General features: G+C 42.0%; 1 protein-coding gene across 1 annotated transcript in view; it reads right to left on the bottom strand.

Annotated features, from left to right (window-relative positions):
- Positions 1–1235: 1235 nt before the first annotated feature.
- LOC121605351 (adenylate cyclase type 1-like) overlaps positions 1236–14260 on the bottom strand; it is a 42810-nt gene continuing 29785 nt past the window's right edge. Inside the window, exons 12-20 of the mRNA XM_041935229.1 lie at positions 13253–13342; positions 10416–10672; positions 10106–10232; positions 8616–8732; positions 4614–4760; positions 4036–4134; positions 3471–3585; positions 2346–2470; positions 1236–1565 (exon numbers count right to left, since the gene is read on the bottom strand). Coding sequence (XP_041791163.1) covers positions 1236–1565; positions 2346–2470; positions 3471–3585; positions 4036–4134; positions 4614–4760; positions 8616–8732; positions 10106–10232; positions 10416–10672; positions 13253–13342 — 1407 coding nt within the window. The remainder of the gene's footprint in view (positions 1566–2345; positions 2471–3470; positions 3586–4035; positions 4135–4613; positions 4761–8615; positions 8733–10105; positions 10233–10415; positions 10673–13252; positions 13343–14260) is intronic.

Here is a 14260-nt window from a genome sequence, read left to right on the forward strand (position 1 = left end):
AAAATATTTCTTAATAAACAAGCACGCAGAAAGAGGTTTCTTTTTTAAATATAATTCCATGGGGGAGTAATCACACTCGCACAATACGGAAAATAAGTTTCTAAGTCATGCTTCAACTCCACAGAGATACAGACTAGTGTGGCTAGCTATGCACACTCTATTGGCTACATACACTATCAGGTCAAAATAGGATCCAGCTGGCTACAGCATGCAAGGGTGAATAGGCTGAGATAGGAGACAAACCGCTTTATTGCTACACTTTGACGAGGAAGAATCTGGAAGTCAAGCATCACAGGGAAACAGACGGCAAACATGACTGGAATGCAGCAGTGGCATCATGCACTTAAAGACACTGAGCAGCCCGGCTCAGGGAATCAAGAGTTTAGCTCATGTGCCGTTAGAAGGTTTAAAGTGAAGGGGCATAAACATGCAGTATCACCGACCCGGAAATGATTAAAGGCAATGCCCTGTCGCGTTTTGGCAAGTTTATACCATTAACTGCCATTTACAATTCCACATTTGGCTTCGTCCACTTTAAAAACATGTATCTCTCGGACAATAATGCCCCTGTAATTAATTCATCTAAATTGCAGTCGAATAAATCAATAAAGCATCTAAAAGGCAACAAAAAATGGCAAGAAACCCATTGTGAGGAGTGGTCGCTAAGGCAACAGCACTGATTTGGTTTTATACTGAGAGAAAAGGGTCAGCTAAAGTTGTTAAAGGAATTTCCCCGATGTGGTCGTTGAGAGAAGCTTGCGTGCTACACTATCAATTGTGCATTGCGATGTGTTTTTATTTTGATTTTGTTTATTGTCCTTGTGGATACAGTTTGGGGAGTCGACTCTGAAATCGTGGAGACACCCTTGGCCTTTGATTGATTACAGAGCAACGTGGCTAAAGCATCCTGTATCCTGTTCATGACACCCTGCGGTGTGAAACAACAAACATGGCTCGAGTGTGGGGGGAGAGTCAGAGGGTCCGCGGCCGCCTCAGACTCCCGCGATCAGTCCTTAACGCAGTCCAGGCCCGAGTCCAGGCCTCCCATTGGACGATCAGTGTCTCAGCCTCTCTGCGTCCCACAGACAGCAGAAGAAGAAGAGTGGAGAACGGCTCTACTTTGTCCTCTTTTAATAAACTCTCTCCGCTGCTGCTATCGTGTTGCTATCCACGCCATTTCCCCACATCCACTCCCATTTTCTTGTTTTCCCTGGTCACCATGGAGACTGCATCCATCACACCATTGCCGTGGGGACAGAGGGCAGGTACCTGGTGGTGCTGGTGGAGGTGGTCGGTTTGGCCGTGCTCGGGCTCGGGGTCCTGATGGTAGCGTAGGTGGTCACGGTGGGAGCGGGGCTCAGCCTGGTGCACACGCTGCCGTGGGTGAACACGCTGGAGCGGCGCTCGGCGTTGCCGGGCTGCTGCTGGGTTTGAGATGTTCTGCTGGCCTGCCTGCGCCCTTCCAGGAAGTATGTGAGCATCTGACCTTTGCCCTTCACGCTGACCTGGCCGCGGCAAACAAAGTTATAGTAGTCCGTGATGAGGCGATGGACGTCCTCTGTCACCTGCAGAGGAAACATAGAAGGCTGTCAGTTCTCCAGATTCTAAAATAAATAATGTAGGACTTAAAGCTGAGGGTATTTTAAGAAAAAAGTTCAACATCTTGAAAAAAAAACCCTTATTGACTTTCTTCAACAGTTAGATGAGACGATTGATACCTACCTCGTGTCTGTATGCTATATATGAAGCTACAGCAATGAGACTGGAAACAGGGCCTGCTAATGCCTTCAATACTCACTAATCAACAGTGTATCTTGTTTTTTGGACCTGTACTCACATAGAGATCTGTGGTGTTGGGACTATTGCTTAACAAATGGTTTGTCCATCCACCCAGCACTTCTGCAGGGTGTCTCAGACAAAAGCGTGGGTTGCCTGATATGGTGTGAGACAGGTTTTAGATCTCTGTGCAGACATGATTGTACCAAAACTTGACTATAATAGCAAGACTTCAGACAGTCACTGTGTCCAGCTACTGTTTGCCAAGAAAGAGTTCCAGCTACACTCAAAACTAAAACTCAAGTCTCCCTAAAACCACAAATAGTTGGTTTCACATTTCGGTCTTGATGTTTTGTTTTTTTAATTCAAATACCAGTATGTGCACCACAACTGCATATGTTTTAGTGCTATTTTATGCCATGTGCGACAGTGTCCTTGACTTGTTTATTTTGTCTGGGCTGCATTTATCAGTATAATGCAGTTTTTATGGTGTCCTTTTGACCAGGTCTGTCTCAGTGAGCCTTTATTAGGTTAAATAAAGAGAAAGAAAGAAGACTGCAGTACTGTACCTGTATCTTTCCCTGCACTCCAGTGCTGTCCATCCTGCTGGCTACGTTCACTGTGTTTCCCCAGATGTCATACTGAGGTCTTCTGGCTCCAATCACTCCTGCCACCACTGGTCCCACGTTGATACCTGGAAGGAATACAACCAGAGACCATCTTTTTTCAACATGAGCAGAACGGTTTAAGCTGATTTTTACTTTGTTTAATGTTCCAGTGCCTCCAAAGGTTTTTGTTCTTCCTGCCACAAGAAGTTATTCATCCCCAAAGTCTTTTGTGAGAAAGTCTAAGTCAAATCTCACGGGTTTTCAAGCAAGTGACAAGTCAACTCAGGATTCTTCCCATTCCGACAGGTCTCTGAATGCTGAAAGTCATACTGAGACAAAGTCCTTTCAATACACAGGACTGATGATAACATATTCAAGGCGTGTTGCTATACCCCCATCGCAGTCTTATTTGTTCTTTGTTGTTGTTGGATTTTACCTGGTCACAGCTTGGGACTTTATTGTTTTTATTATTAAATCACATGCAAGTTAACACAAAGGACATTTTTTAATGATAAATTTCATATTTGTGTGTAAAAAGCTGATTGCTGCACAGTCGGAGCATGATCTGGTGTGGGATTGGTCCCTTTTTTCTTTCTTTCAAAACAAGACTTGTTAGTACAAGGTGCCCCCATGGCAGCTGCTGTTGTCCTGTGCCTGTCTATAGGACTGTAAAATAAACAAGGCCAAACTTTGCTTTTCTGGACTTTCTGGAAATCCAGCATTACGCAGGTTACCAAAAGTTGTGTTTCTGCAAAGAGGGTTCAGCCAAGCACACAAACATATGGAGCCCCACAGTCTGCAGACAGGATGGCACTGTATACACCAGGCTACACGGGGATTAAACAAGGGCTCCTGCTGCAGGCTCCCCACAGGATACCCGACACAATGGAACCCAGATCTTCAGGTCTCGCTGTGACGAGCTTCCTGGAGGGAACGCTCTTTCTGTGATGCATTTCCTTTCAAACTTACTGGCACTAAGCGTAGATGGCGTCCAGAGCAACAGGTCAGAAGCTCTGACACCAATGTTTGTATCCACCAGTGTTAGTGTGTGTGTGTGTGTGTGAGTGCATGTGTCTTTTCACTCACCGACTCTCAGGACAAAGTCATTGTAAGACTGGTAGTTGATGGCATCCAGGACATCAAACATCTCGATGGCAAAATCTGACACTGTGCATAAATGTGAGGTGATGGACTTCTTCGCCTATGAATCAGAAAGACACACAAATATCAAGAAAGCACAGATTTATACACAAACAACCCAACTAAGGAAGTGATATTGGCCTCCCGTTCTGTTTCCCTGACATAATTACATACATTATGATCTATGACTGCCACAACAGCACGCACCAAGGTTTTCCCTAAAGTCAAACCACCGCCAAGTTTATTCCTTGAAGTTGCAGAAAGGACTCTTTTGTTTGTCAGCTTTGCAGGATTTAAAGAAACTTTATGAATGCAGAATATGTTGACGACGGCCAGTAATCCCCCACAGAGGATTTGTGGATTGAAACGTGACAGTGTTCTAAATATCAACGCTCGGTAAATAACTACCTGAAAATACTCAATCGCCTCTCAGTGCATTCTGAACGGTTTCAAAACGTGCTAATACCCTGCACAAAAACTCGGGATCTAAATATAGCTACTGCATGTGTACCTTGGAGGCAGTTGTAGGAACCAGCCCTACTGCAGCCATGTATGTACTGCCAATAGTCTTGATTTTCTCAATGTCCCTGTAGCACTCTTTGTCCATCAGCTGGAAAGAAAAAAAAGAAGAAAAAAAAGGACAAAAACAGAAGGAAAGAATTACTACTATTACAAATTTCAAGTCAAATTGGAGTTAATTGTCAGTTGAAGTTCATATATATTATAGGTTGTGTTGGCAAACAAATCCAAATGCAATTTAAATGGCCTATTCTTGCGTGTTTGAGTAAATTAATGCTTAATGTTGCTGATTATAGATTCAAGCAGGCCAAAATTCATCTGTAAGTAATTCCTTATGTTGAAGAACGTGCCCAACCGCAACCATTGCTTATTATATTGCGTCAATAAACATAGTATTTTTTAAACCCTCAGTCACGGCCACAATGTCATCTTTGAAATTGACATTATGTAAGGTCACAGTGCTGCAGAGCTTCCCTCCAGATTCTCCAAAGGCAGAGCAGGCAGACATGAAACCTGCAGGAAAAAGATATAAAAAGTGCAGATTTACGATGACCCAATGCATTTACTCACCTCATCAAAGTCAGCGATGATCTCATTGAGCAGCCTGAGACACTCTACGCCCATGTTGTTCCCGTCCAGCTCAATGTAGAAGTCGTTGAAGTTGGCAATGGAGGCGAACAACACTCCGACCTGGGCGTAGGACTGGTAGTACAGGTCCTAGAGGGAGGAAGAGTTCAATCAAAACTGGCCTGATCGAGCTTTGCTGTTTAAAAGAAGTGCAAAGACAGACACTGTGGGAAGAAGAAATCACAAGGTATCAAAGTGTCAGCTCAGCAAAATGACAAGAATCTTTGGAACACTATCACACTTTAACTTCAAAAACCAACCTACCATGTATTATATATACATACTGTAGTGTGATATAGATAACTTCTCTTTTCCATGAAGTTTGCTTCCTCCTGTTGGTTCATCAGAGCTTCCAACCACATCTCATAGTCTTCCTCAGTGAACTGACATAAACTAAGTTTGAAAAAACTTTGGTCACATGTATTGTACTTACTTCAAGAACAAACTTGAAGTACTTGTATTTTATTTTCCATTTTATGCAACTTTATACTTCTACTCCACTCAATTTCAGAGGCAAATGTTGTAATCCTTACTCCACCACATTTGTCTGACAGTTTTAGTCACTAGTTGCTTTACAAATGACAATTTTTCATACACTCTCCATCCAGTGAAAAGATTCTGTGTGTTGTGTAAAAGTGTGTATTCTCTGTCACCTTTAGCCATATAATGTACACCAAAGTTCCAACCATGATATGACAGTATTTCATTGTTTTTTTAATAATCAATTACTGTGTGACACAGAAATAGATTTCACATGGGATGCACAGTAGTTACTGAAATGTTATTGAACATTAAAGCCACATGTGCTGCAGCTTCATTGTTTTGTTGTCTCTCATAAAAAACAACCAAGAGTCCAGAAACCCTTTTGGTTCCAATTTAGGCACAATCTCAGGGACAGATATGTGTCCGAAGGACAAACAAAACCGTACGCTCGCTGGTGGCCACTGTGGTTCCCAATCAAATAAAAACTGGGGTCACATTTTTTCAATTATTGTTGGAGCAGTGAAACTTTGAATTCCAGGCAGCAGAGTCCCACTGCGCTGTGTTATGAATACAGTGTATGGGTGAACTTTAGCCCAGAGGAAAGAGAGGAAGTCTTTCTATACACCACAGCTCCGAGGGGTCACCAATGTGCTGGAAACATACTTCCTGACTTCCTGCCCCCAGTGTTTACTAGTCTCAGCCTCAGACGATCCGTGCACCGTCTGATGCACAGCCCACTGTTTGAAAAAGGATATGACTGCCGTGCTTTATCTTTTTATTATTATTAGTAAAACCCACGACAAGACCAAAACAACACTGAATTTACCCTACTAACCAGAACTGTCTGTGTGGCCAGAGCCTGTTGCTGTACTGCTTATGCCTCTGTGCCATAGAGCTATACTGTTGTCCAAAAAACTGCATCTGGGTGACATATTCCTTCAGAATGACAATTATATCCAATGTAGTTTATTCCTCTAAGCTCGTCAAACTAGCAAAGCAGTGAAAACATGAAGCCACGACTGCAGAGCATGCTTGGTAACGTCTGCTCAAGGTAGAAAATGCAATTCTGGAGATGGTTTACGATAAACTCCAACAACCATGTTCACCCATAGCAAAAGTATCGTTCTTCTAGGTGCTTTTATTGTGACACTTCGGCGGTTTGTTGATAACATTTAAAAGATGAAACAACGTTGTTATTACGTGTGAAGCAGTTATTCACGTCAGATCGGAGCTGTAGGCTCTACTCGCAGTGTCACAGACACTCCACCAAGTCAAACGTATATACGTGTATAATGTCTTCTGTAGCTCTGCAGGGGCTTTGTCAGCTGTGAGAAAATAACTCCAGATGATGTCATTGGATGTCATCAGGGTTATTTCGTCTTAGGATTGTAGTCTTTAAATTTTATCAGAATGTCAAATTGGGGGCATTGGAGTTTGAAAGACATGGCAGGTAAGGTGTAATGAAAAGACACTGTCCCATTTGATCTGTTCCTCCCCATTACTCAGACCAAGTGAAATACTAAATCACTTTAAATCTGGCTTTAGTCTGTGAAATCCTGAACATTCCTTAAAGCTGTGTAAACCAGTCAGTCTATTTTTCTCTCAGACCACTTAAATTACAGCACACACTGAAAGGTTATTATGGAATTTTTGTCCAATGACACTAAAAACACTCTACAGACCCCAGCTTTAAGTCTGCAGGTAGTCATGTTGCACGTCAGTCAAAGACCCCCTTGTGGTCAATGTTCTTTGCAGCTCTTGAGCTCATTATGCTACAATTTATCCCAGATTTTGTTCTAATATGCTAAACAGGCTGAATTCTGGATTGCAGCATCAACGCTGTGTCCTAATTGCAGTTCTCTTCTATTTACACAAAATATTTTGTACTATACAAAATGTTGTAATGACGCAATCACCACACAAATGAAGACGACCCTTCGAAGCACCAGATGATGCCATTTCCTGCTTTTATCTGCTTTTGCAATGGTAAAAGCAGATTTTAGAATACATGCGATGATATAAGAGATAAAAACAAAAGAAAAAAGTGAAGAAAGCAGTAAGAGATGGGTTTGACACATTCCCCCGCATACATCCATGCTGTATATATACTCATAACTTTTACATACTAAATTTGGATACAAACATTGCACCTACAAACATTTTCATACTATAAGTATTTAGCATAAAAAAATCTGGACACAGCTTTAGTGTTTGCAAACCAAACTTGTCCTTTTGAGGGGCTATGCATTTCCTGAAAGGATGTATGTTTACATCACTTCCTGAGAAAGGAGGGGAGGGGGCCAAGGAAGGAACAGAGATCAGTGGAGGGGATGTTCATCAATCAGAGCATACAGACACACAGGGCTGTCAGCTCACACTTCCACTTTAACACCACAACACATGGTCAGGGAAGCAGCTCCATTGCCCCACACAGCTGAGGCAGTTTCCCACATTAAGACCCCAACACTTTGAGAGCGTACAGGTCATTTATGTGCACCGTGTGAAGTTTTTGTTTTTGTTTGGTTGGCATACAAAGACCAAATTATCCAGCTTAGAGCAAATGTGGTGATCTATGCCTCTGTCAAAATGGGCTGAATTTGACTAATAGATTTTTTTAGACATCTAGGCCTCTAGTTTTACTGTGGTGTGGGCTGGCAGTATAAGCTGACTTAAAGACCAGCAGCAGTATGTGCAAAGCCAGTGGTAATGAGACTGAAAAGGTGGGGCTAATTAAAAATAATGACCTGCAGGGGTTGCCCCTGTAGCAGCCATCTCAGCTATTGATATCTCACCTTTCCTTACTGCTTACAGAACATTATGACCCCTGAAATCCAGATAAACTAAATTTTACTTTCAGCTGCTGACAGAAATGGGAGGAGGAACGCTTCTTCAACCATCTCAGCGATCATCATGATTGTGAAATTTGCTTCACATTTAACTTTGCTTGTCATTTAGTAACAAAGATTCTGTTGTAACTACTTGTGAGTCTATATGTGTCATATTTTTCTCTTATATCAGCCAGTGAGGCACCTTTCACATCGTGGCATCATGGCCACTTTATTGCTGTGAAACTAGAGTACCTAAAGTACACATAAGGGCTTTCTTCAAACTGAAATTTTGTCATTTGAATGCTGTTGAAACAATGATTATACTGTATGTAACCTGCACCAGTGTTTCCGTTGTGGGTCATAAAAAGAATTTAAGGGGCCGTGAAGTGAATAGCAGGCTAAGTTGAAATAAAACAAGCAGAAAAAAGGACGGGAGCCACTGATGTTGACCTCTACAGAACACTCTCTGTTTTAAATTTGGCCCAGTTTTAACCAAAATGTTTGGACGCCTTTTGGCGTGGGTGTATCAGGAAACACTGGGAGATTTTGAGTCATTGCTGCTTTCAGAGGCGTAAACTCTCTTCAGACTGATGATCCTCGCTGGACGAGCCTGGACATGTCTTTGGATGCTCACCATGTTCCTGGGATTTGACATGAGGAAGTGCTGAGCCACATGAGCTGGCAGCAGGTTGAACAGGATCCTCTTGTTATCCAGCTTCACCTTCTCCATGTCATCTCTCTCCTCCTCCGCCTGGACACCATCCACAATCACACAACACATGAGTGGAGAGGGAGAGGTGAGTCCTTGCAGGGTGATGTGAATCCAAAGAGAAACTGATGCTCTGTTGTCCAAACACAATGATGCTTCACTGTAGCATGAAACTCAAAGGAAGATGTAATTGCTCATCCTTATCACTAGAGGGAGATAATGATTTGCAAACAAGACAAATGCTCGTCATTCTTAAAATAGAAACATATACTTTCATCATCCACACAAACACACACACAGTGAAAAAATATGTATTACATGAAGCCATTTTAGCTAGTTAAGTTTTTGTTTTAAAATCTGCCAGTCCAGTCAGAATATTTCAGCCTGTTTCCATCAGAAACCAACTTGTTTGAAGAAGTTCAAAGAAATCAGTACCTGTATCATTTTTTTTGTGAGTAAACCAACAAATAATGAGTAAATGACTGCACTGAAAAAGAGAGCGAAAACAAAAAAGTTAACAATTTGACAAAAACAGTTTACAGTTTACGACTCTCACCTAGTGAAGAGCATCTGTGAGTACATACTCTGCTACACATATAACATGAATTATAACCTGCACATTACACACATAATCATACATATAAGGTCTAAACTGATGCTGTATTGACTAGTTGGCTGAAGGGTCTTAACAGGAACACACATGCAGAAAAGTCAACTTTTTAACTGTCTTTAACATCTAAAATCACCACTAGAGCTCAACTGAAACTGGATTGTAGGGCTGATGCCAATATTGATGTGTGGAAAAGAATGAGATCAACTGTATTTACTGTATATTGGCTGGCTACACATGTGTGTGTGTCTGTATCTTGAAATAAGACAGAATAAGGCTGTTTGCTGCAGCAGAATAAAGATAAATGATACTTGCTTGTACTATAAATACTTGAAACTGGTTCATCTGCATTGGAAACAGGTTGAAATAATCTTACTGCATTACATTAATTTAAAAGGTACTTTTCCACTGAATACAAACAGTACAGGGAGCAATTAGAGATTCACTATGCTGCTCAAGCACACTTCAACAGGAGCAGGAGGCCAGTGCACCGTCTCTATGATCAATGGCCAACTTTGTACACCAGAGCATCAAACAGTTTCCCTTAAACACAACAGGAGCAATTTGAGGTTTGGTGTCTTGCTCAAGGACACTTTGAGCTGTGGACAAGAGGAGCTCAGTATGATTAAAAGCCAACCTGCTCTACTACTTGAGCGACTGCCAATCCCCAAATATTGTTTTATTTTACGACTAAATTTCAGAAAAACCTGATGTCATAGGATTGTCTGCAGCACAGAAGAGTAATGCTGAACAATGTCTTATGCATGGGCAGTAACCGGCGTGCTACATATACAAACAGACATACCTGAGTAGCCCACAGATAGTCAAGCCGCAGCTTCAGGTCCAGCTGTCTTGAATGAAGCGCCAGAGCTCCCGAAAACAGCAAGACCGCCAGCACAGGATCATACCCACGAGTGTGGAGAAACCCTCCTCTGTGGGACGCACACAACATGGACTGATTGGTTGTTTATATTTAGCAACTTCGTTATAATGGCAAATACAGAAATCCCATAACAGACAAATAAAAGACAAAAAAGAAACATCAATCCATCCTTGCGCTGGACTATAAATACACATCTTTTCCATATTAAACTACACATGCAGCTCAGTCTCACCCCACAGCTTGGCGATAGCCACTGGTCTCCATGACAACAGTGTAGGTGACAGAGAGGAGGAGGAGCAGGAGGATCTTGGGGAGCGAGGAGACCCGGAGGTAGGGGACAAGAGTGAGGGTGCCAGCCACGCAGGACAACAGGGCATACGCCATGTTGGGACAAGCCCTGTCCACTCCTGTGCTGTTGGCGTCTACAGGGACGTCCTCCACTGAGTCACTGGAGTTCGTCCCAACTAACCCCCAAGGAACGCATCCCACCTTGAGGAAAGGAAATGAAGTGCATCACATGTTCACAAGTGAACAAACACTAATATATGAGTACGCTGTTATCAGTTGGACACTATTTATGATGATGCAATAAACATATAAGATAACAGGTGATGATATGAAGTGAGAATGGTCAAGCCAAAAGTTTAACCAAGAGCAGATTGTTGAGGACAGAGAATGATGTTCTGACGGGTGGGCACATCTACTGCGTCGCCTGGCAATGTAGCGTGTGTGCACACTGTGGTGTGTAAAAACTCTGCAGCTCTCTTTGCTTTAACATGTGTGCTTTATATGTTTATATTATAATTTACGTCTCTGTGTTGTCCGCTTTGGTGATATTGCTGGTAAACTAGCAGTTAGTTCATTTTTGTAGCATTGCTTGTTGGACTTGCCACAGTGTGCATAGCTCTCTGAGTTTGAATCGTAGCCCTGCATATTACTTGAGTATAATATTCTATTACTGTTTCCCCAGCGTACCGCAGTTATGTTACCACATCAAGACAAGTGAACGCAACACCATTGGAATTTAAGATTATTCCCTTCAACTAAAGAATATATTATCTTTAATGCAAACAGTTTCTATTTCCAATGCAAAACAGACTCTTGATAACCGAAACACAGTCATTCACTCTGCGATTGTTCAGTGCCCCCACATAAAAGGAGGGTGGTGGTGGGGTTCACAAAGTTCTTTGAGCTTTTTTTGTCAAAAAGAAAAATGAAAAAGAGTGAGAAAGATGAAAAGTACAGTATAAGGATGTGAAAATATATTTCATAATGAATTACATGTCAATATTAAATTAGTTTCACGCTTTGAAGTCACAACAACTGCATTACCAATGAATATAAGGAAAATACAAAATTTGCCAGATTTAACATGACTTCCAGTCTAACCCAGGCCCTCTCTGGTCTTCAATCTCAATACAGAGAGAGATAAAGTTGATGGTTGAACAGATACGGACTGTGACAGCTCTGTGCACCATTAGTGACCATGGTTGCACGCTGACGTTAGCAGTTAGCTCAAAGCGCCTCTGTGCCTCAGTATAACCTTGCAGAGGTGAGAGCATGGCTGCAGACTTTGTCTTGTTTATACAGTATGTATCACTATTTAAAATTGAGTTTCTTCAGCATTTTTGATAGTCTCTTTCACAAAACAAGTAGTTTCAAGACATCTCTTTATACTCTGGTTCATCTTTGACATTTGTGGACTTGACTGATCCCAAACAAACACAATTATTAGACTGACGAGTAATGAAACTGATCAAAACCTGCAAAGCTAGCAGTGCCATCCCTACACTAAATCCCTGTTGCTAGACCTTTGCTTTATTGTATTTTACACCTACAGTAGTCACACACCTACACACACACGCATCAGAGCCTGACCGAGTTCTGGGGCCGATGCTGACACAAACCAATTTGCGTTGAAAATATTTTAATGAGTGTTTTACACTTGAACAATAAATGTTTTATTCTTCTGAGACTCTGTGCAGCACCATCTGCTCAGCTGTGAGTCGTTACTCTGCCAACTAATGTACTGCAGAGACTTGCTAACTGTCTGCTGGATCAACGATGAAATGATGACACTGTTTCTAATTATGCATTATGTATTATATTGTTTCATCCTCATTATTTTTTATACAGGCCTTGAAGCCATTGTATGCTATACTGCAGTGGCGTGCACAGACTTTTTGAAGGGCAGGGGCGAAAAGGACTTCACTTGAGCACGCGCTTTGGCGTCCAAGAGGGCACTTTAGCACACGTTTTGGTGTCCAAGAGGGCACTTGAGCACACGTTTTGGTGTCCAAGAGGGCACTTTAGCACACGTTTTGGTGTCAAAGAGGGCACTTTAGCACGCGTTTTTCAACAATTGGGCCACAAGGGGGGGCGGTCCAGCTGATCATCAGTAAAGGCTTATCATGAGTGAGCATACAATCTATACTCTCATTAGTTCTAGACTTTTGCTGTTTCAGCGTTCAGATAAATCTAACATAATTTATCATAGTATGGAGTGTTGAGTAACTACTGCTGTATGTCATTCAAGTTGGCTAAGGGGTTAAAGTGCAGGACCATGAACCACTCCTTCGTTATTCCTCATCCTCCTCTCTCTGTCTTGTCATTTCTTTACATAATACTATGCACACATAGCAGATCACATCACAACCGTGAATAAATGTTAACAATAGCTCCTATGGCGTTGTTGCGTGTTAGCTAACATAGGCAGGTTTCTCCTGACTCGAAAAGGGTTTGTCTGGATTACCGCAGAAACCAAATTATAACTTAATATTGTGCATGTGAATTAAACTGTAAGCACACATAATATAGTATATCTTATGTGTTTACTGCAGGGGAACTCCACGAACTCTACTAATTTTACTCATGACTCAACATCAATTTAACTCAGTCTCCACTCAACGTTAACTTTTCTGGTGTTTTTCGATCACACCTGGTCAACATGGTCTTCCTCAGAGACTGCTATCTGTCACCACAGTTATCATCCCATACTGACAATCCATGCTGTGGTACGTCACATAATATATACATAACTACTGGTTGGGCTCTTAAAGACACTCTTACCACACAGGCCTGTGTAACAGAGTAGGTGAGCAGAACGAGGAAGACACACAGCACTGTTCGGATCTGGATGGTGAGGCAGCCCGGTTGGCACTAAAACCAATGGAAAGAGGAGGGGAGGTGGGGGAGAGGTTGGAAAATAGAACAAGTCAGTAAATGAAGCACCTGTTTATCTACCTCAATAGCATTTTGGACACATCATTAGCCAGGAGTGGAAATGAAATGAGTGCATTTTGTGCTGTGGCTCATTATGTGCAGGCCCATTAGAGGAGACGCTTAAAGGATATCATGACAGTTCAATGTAGCATGATACCCCGGTGTCATATAGAGGGAGTGAATGTGATGTCAAAGCAAATAGAAGTGGTCACGGTCACTCCAACCTGTCTGGCAAGAATGTAACAGCATCTGCAGTCGTGCATTTACAGAGAACGAAGTCACATCAAAAACTGTGCTGCAAAGGAAACAAAAAATGTTGTTTATTTACAACATTTTGGTCCTCAGACCTTCATCCGATATAATTAGTACAAGCAAACAGCAGCAGAACCATGTGTAAAGCCTGTCAGAGTTGATGATCCAACGCAGGTATCTCAAAGACTTTCTGAAGTGCAACAACTTTGCAGTAATGGATCTTTAAAATGGTGCTAAAGTGGTATATATCTGTTGTTCACTGCACAAACAAGCTCAGAAGACACAGTATGAAGGTTTTACTGTATGTGAAGTGATACTTTCCAATAAACTCTGTACTGTAATGTTAACAAAATGTATTGAGACAGAGTATTTGAGCATGTTCATTCTCGAGCTTGGAGTGGGAGTGAGTCATGCGTGTGCAAGTCACAAGCAAGTCTCAAGTCCTAACCTTCAAGTCTCAAGCAAGTCCAAGTTACTGTGGTGAGAATCAGGCAGGTCAAGTCATTGCTCAGGTCAAGCAAGTCACAAGTCAAGTCAGCCAAAATTCTGATGATCTCCCCAGTTTTCACGATGAAATCACTTCAGACAGTGGTAATGAAAAGT

This window comes from Chelmon rostratus, chromosome 4, assembly GCF_017976325.1.
Source record: "Chelmon rostratus isolate fCheRos1 chromosome 4, fCheRos1.pri, whole genome shotgun sequence".
NCBI lineage: Eukaryota > Metazoa > Chordata > Actinopteri > Chaetodontiformes > Chaetodontidae > Chelmon > Chelmon rostratus.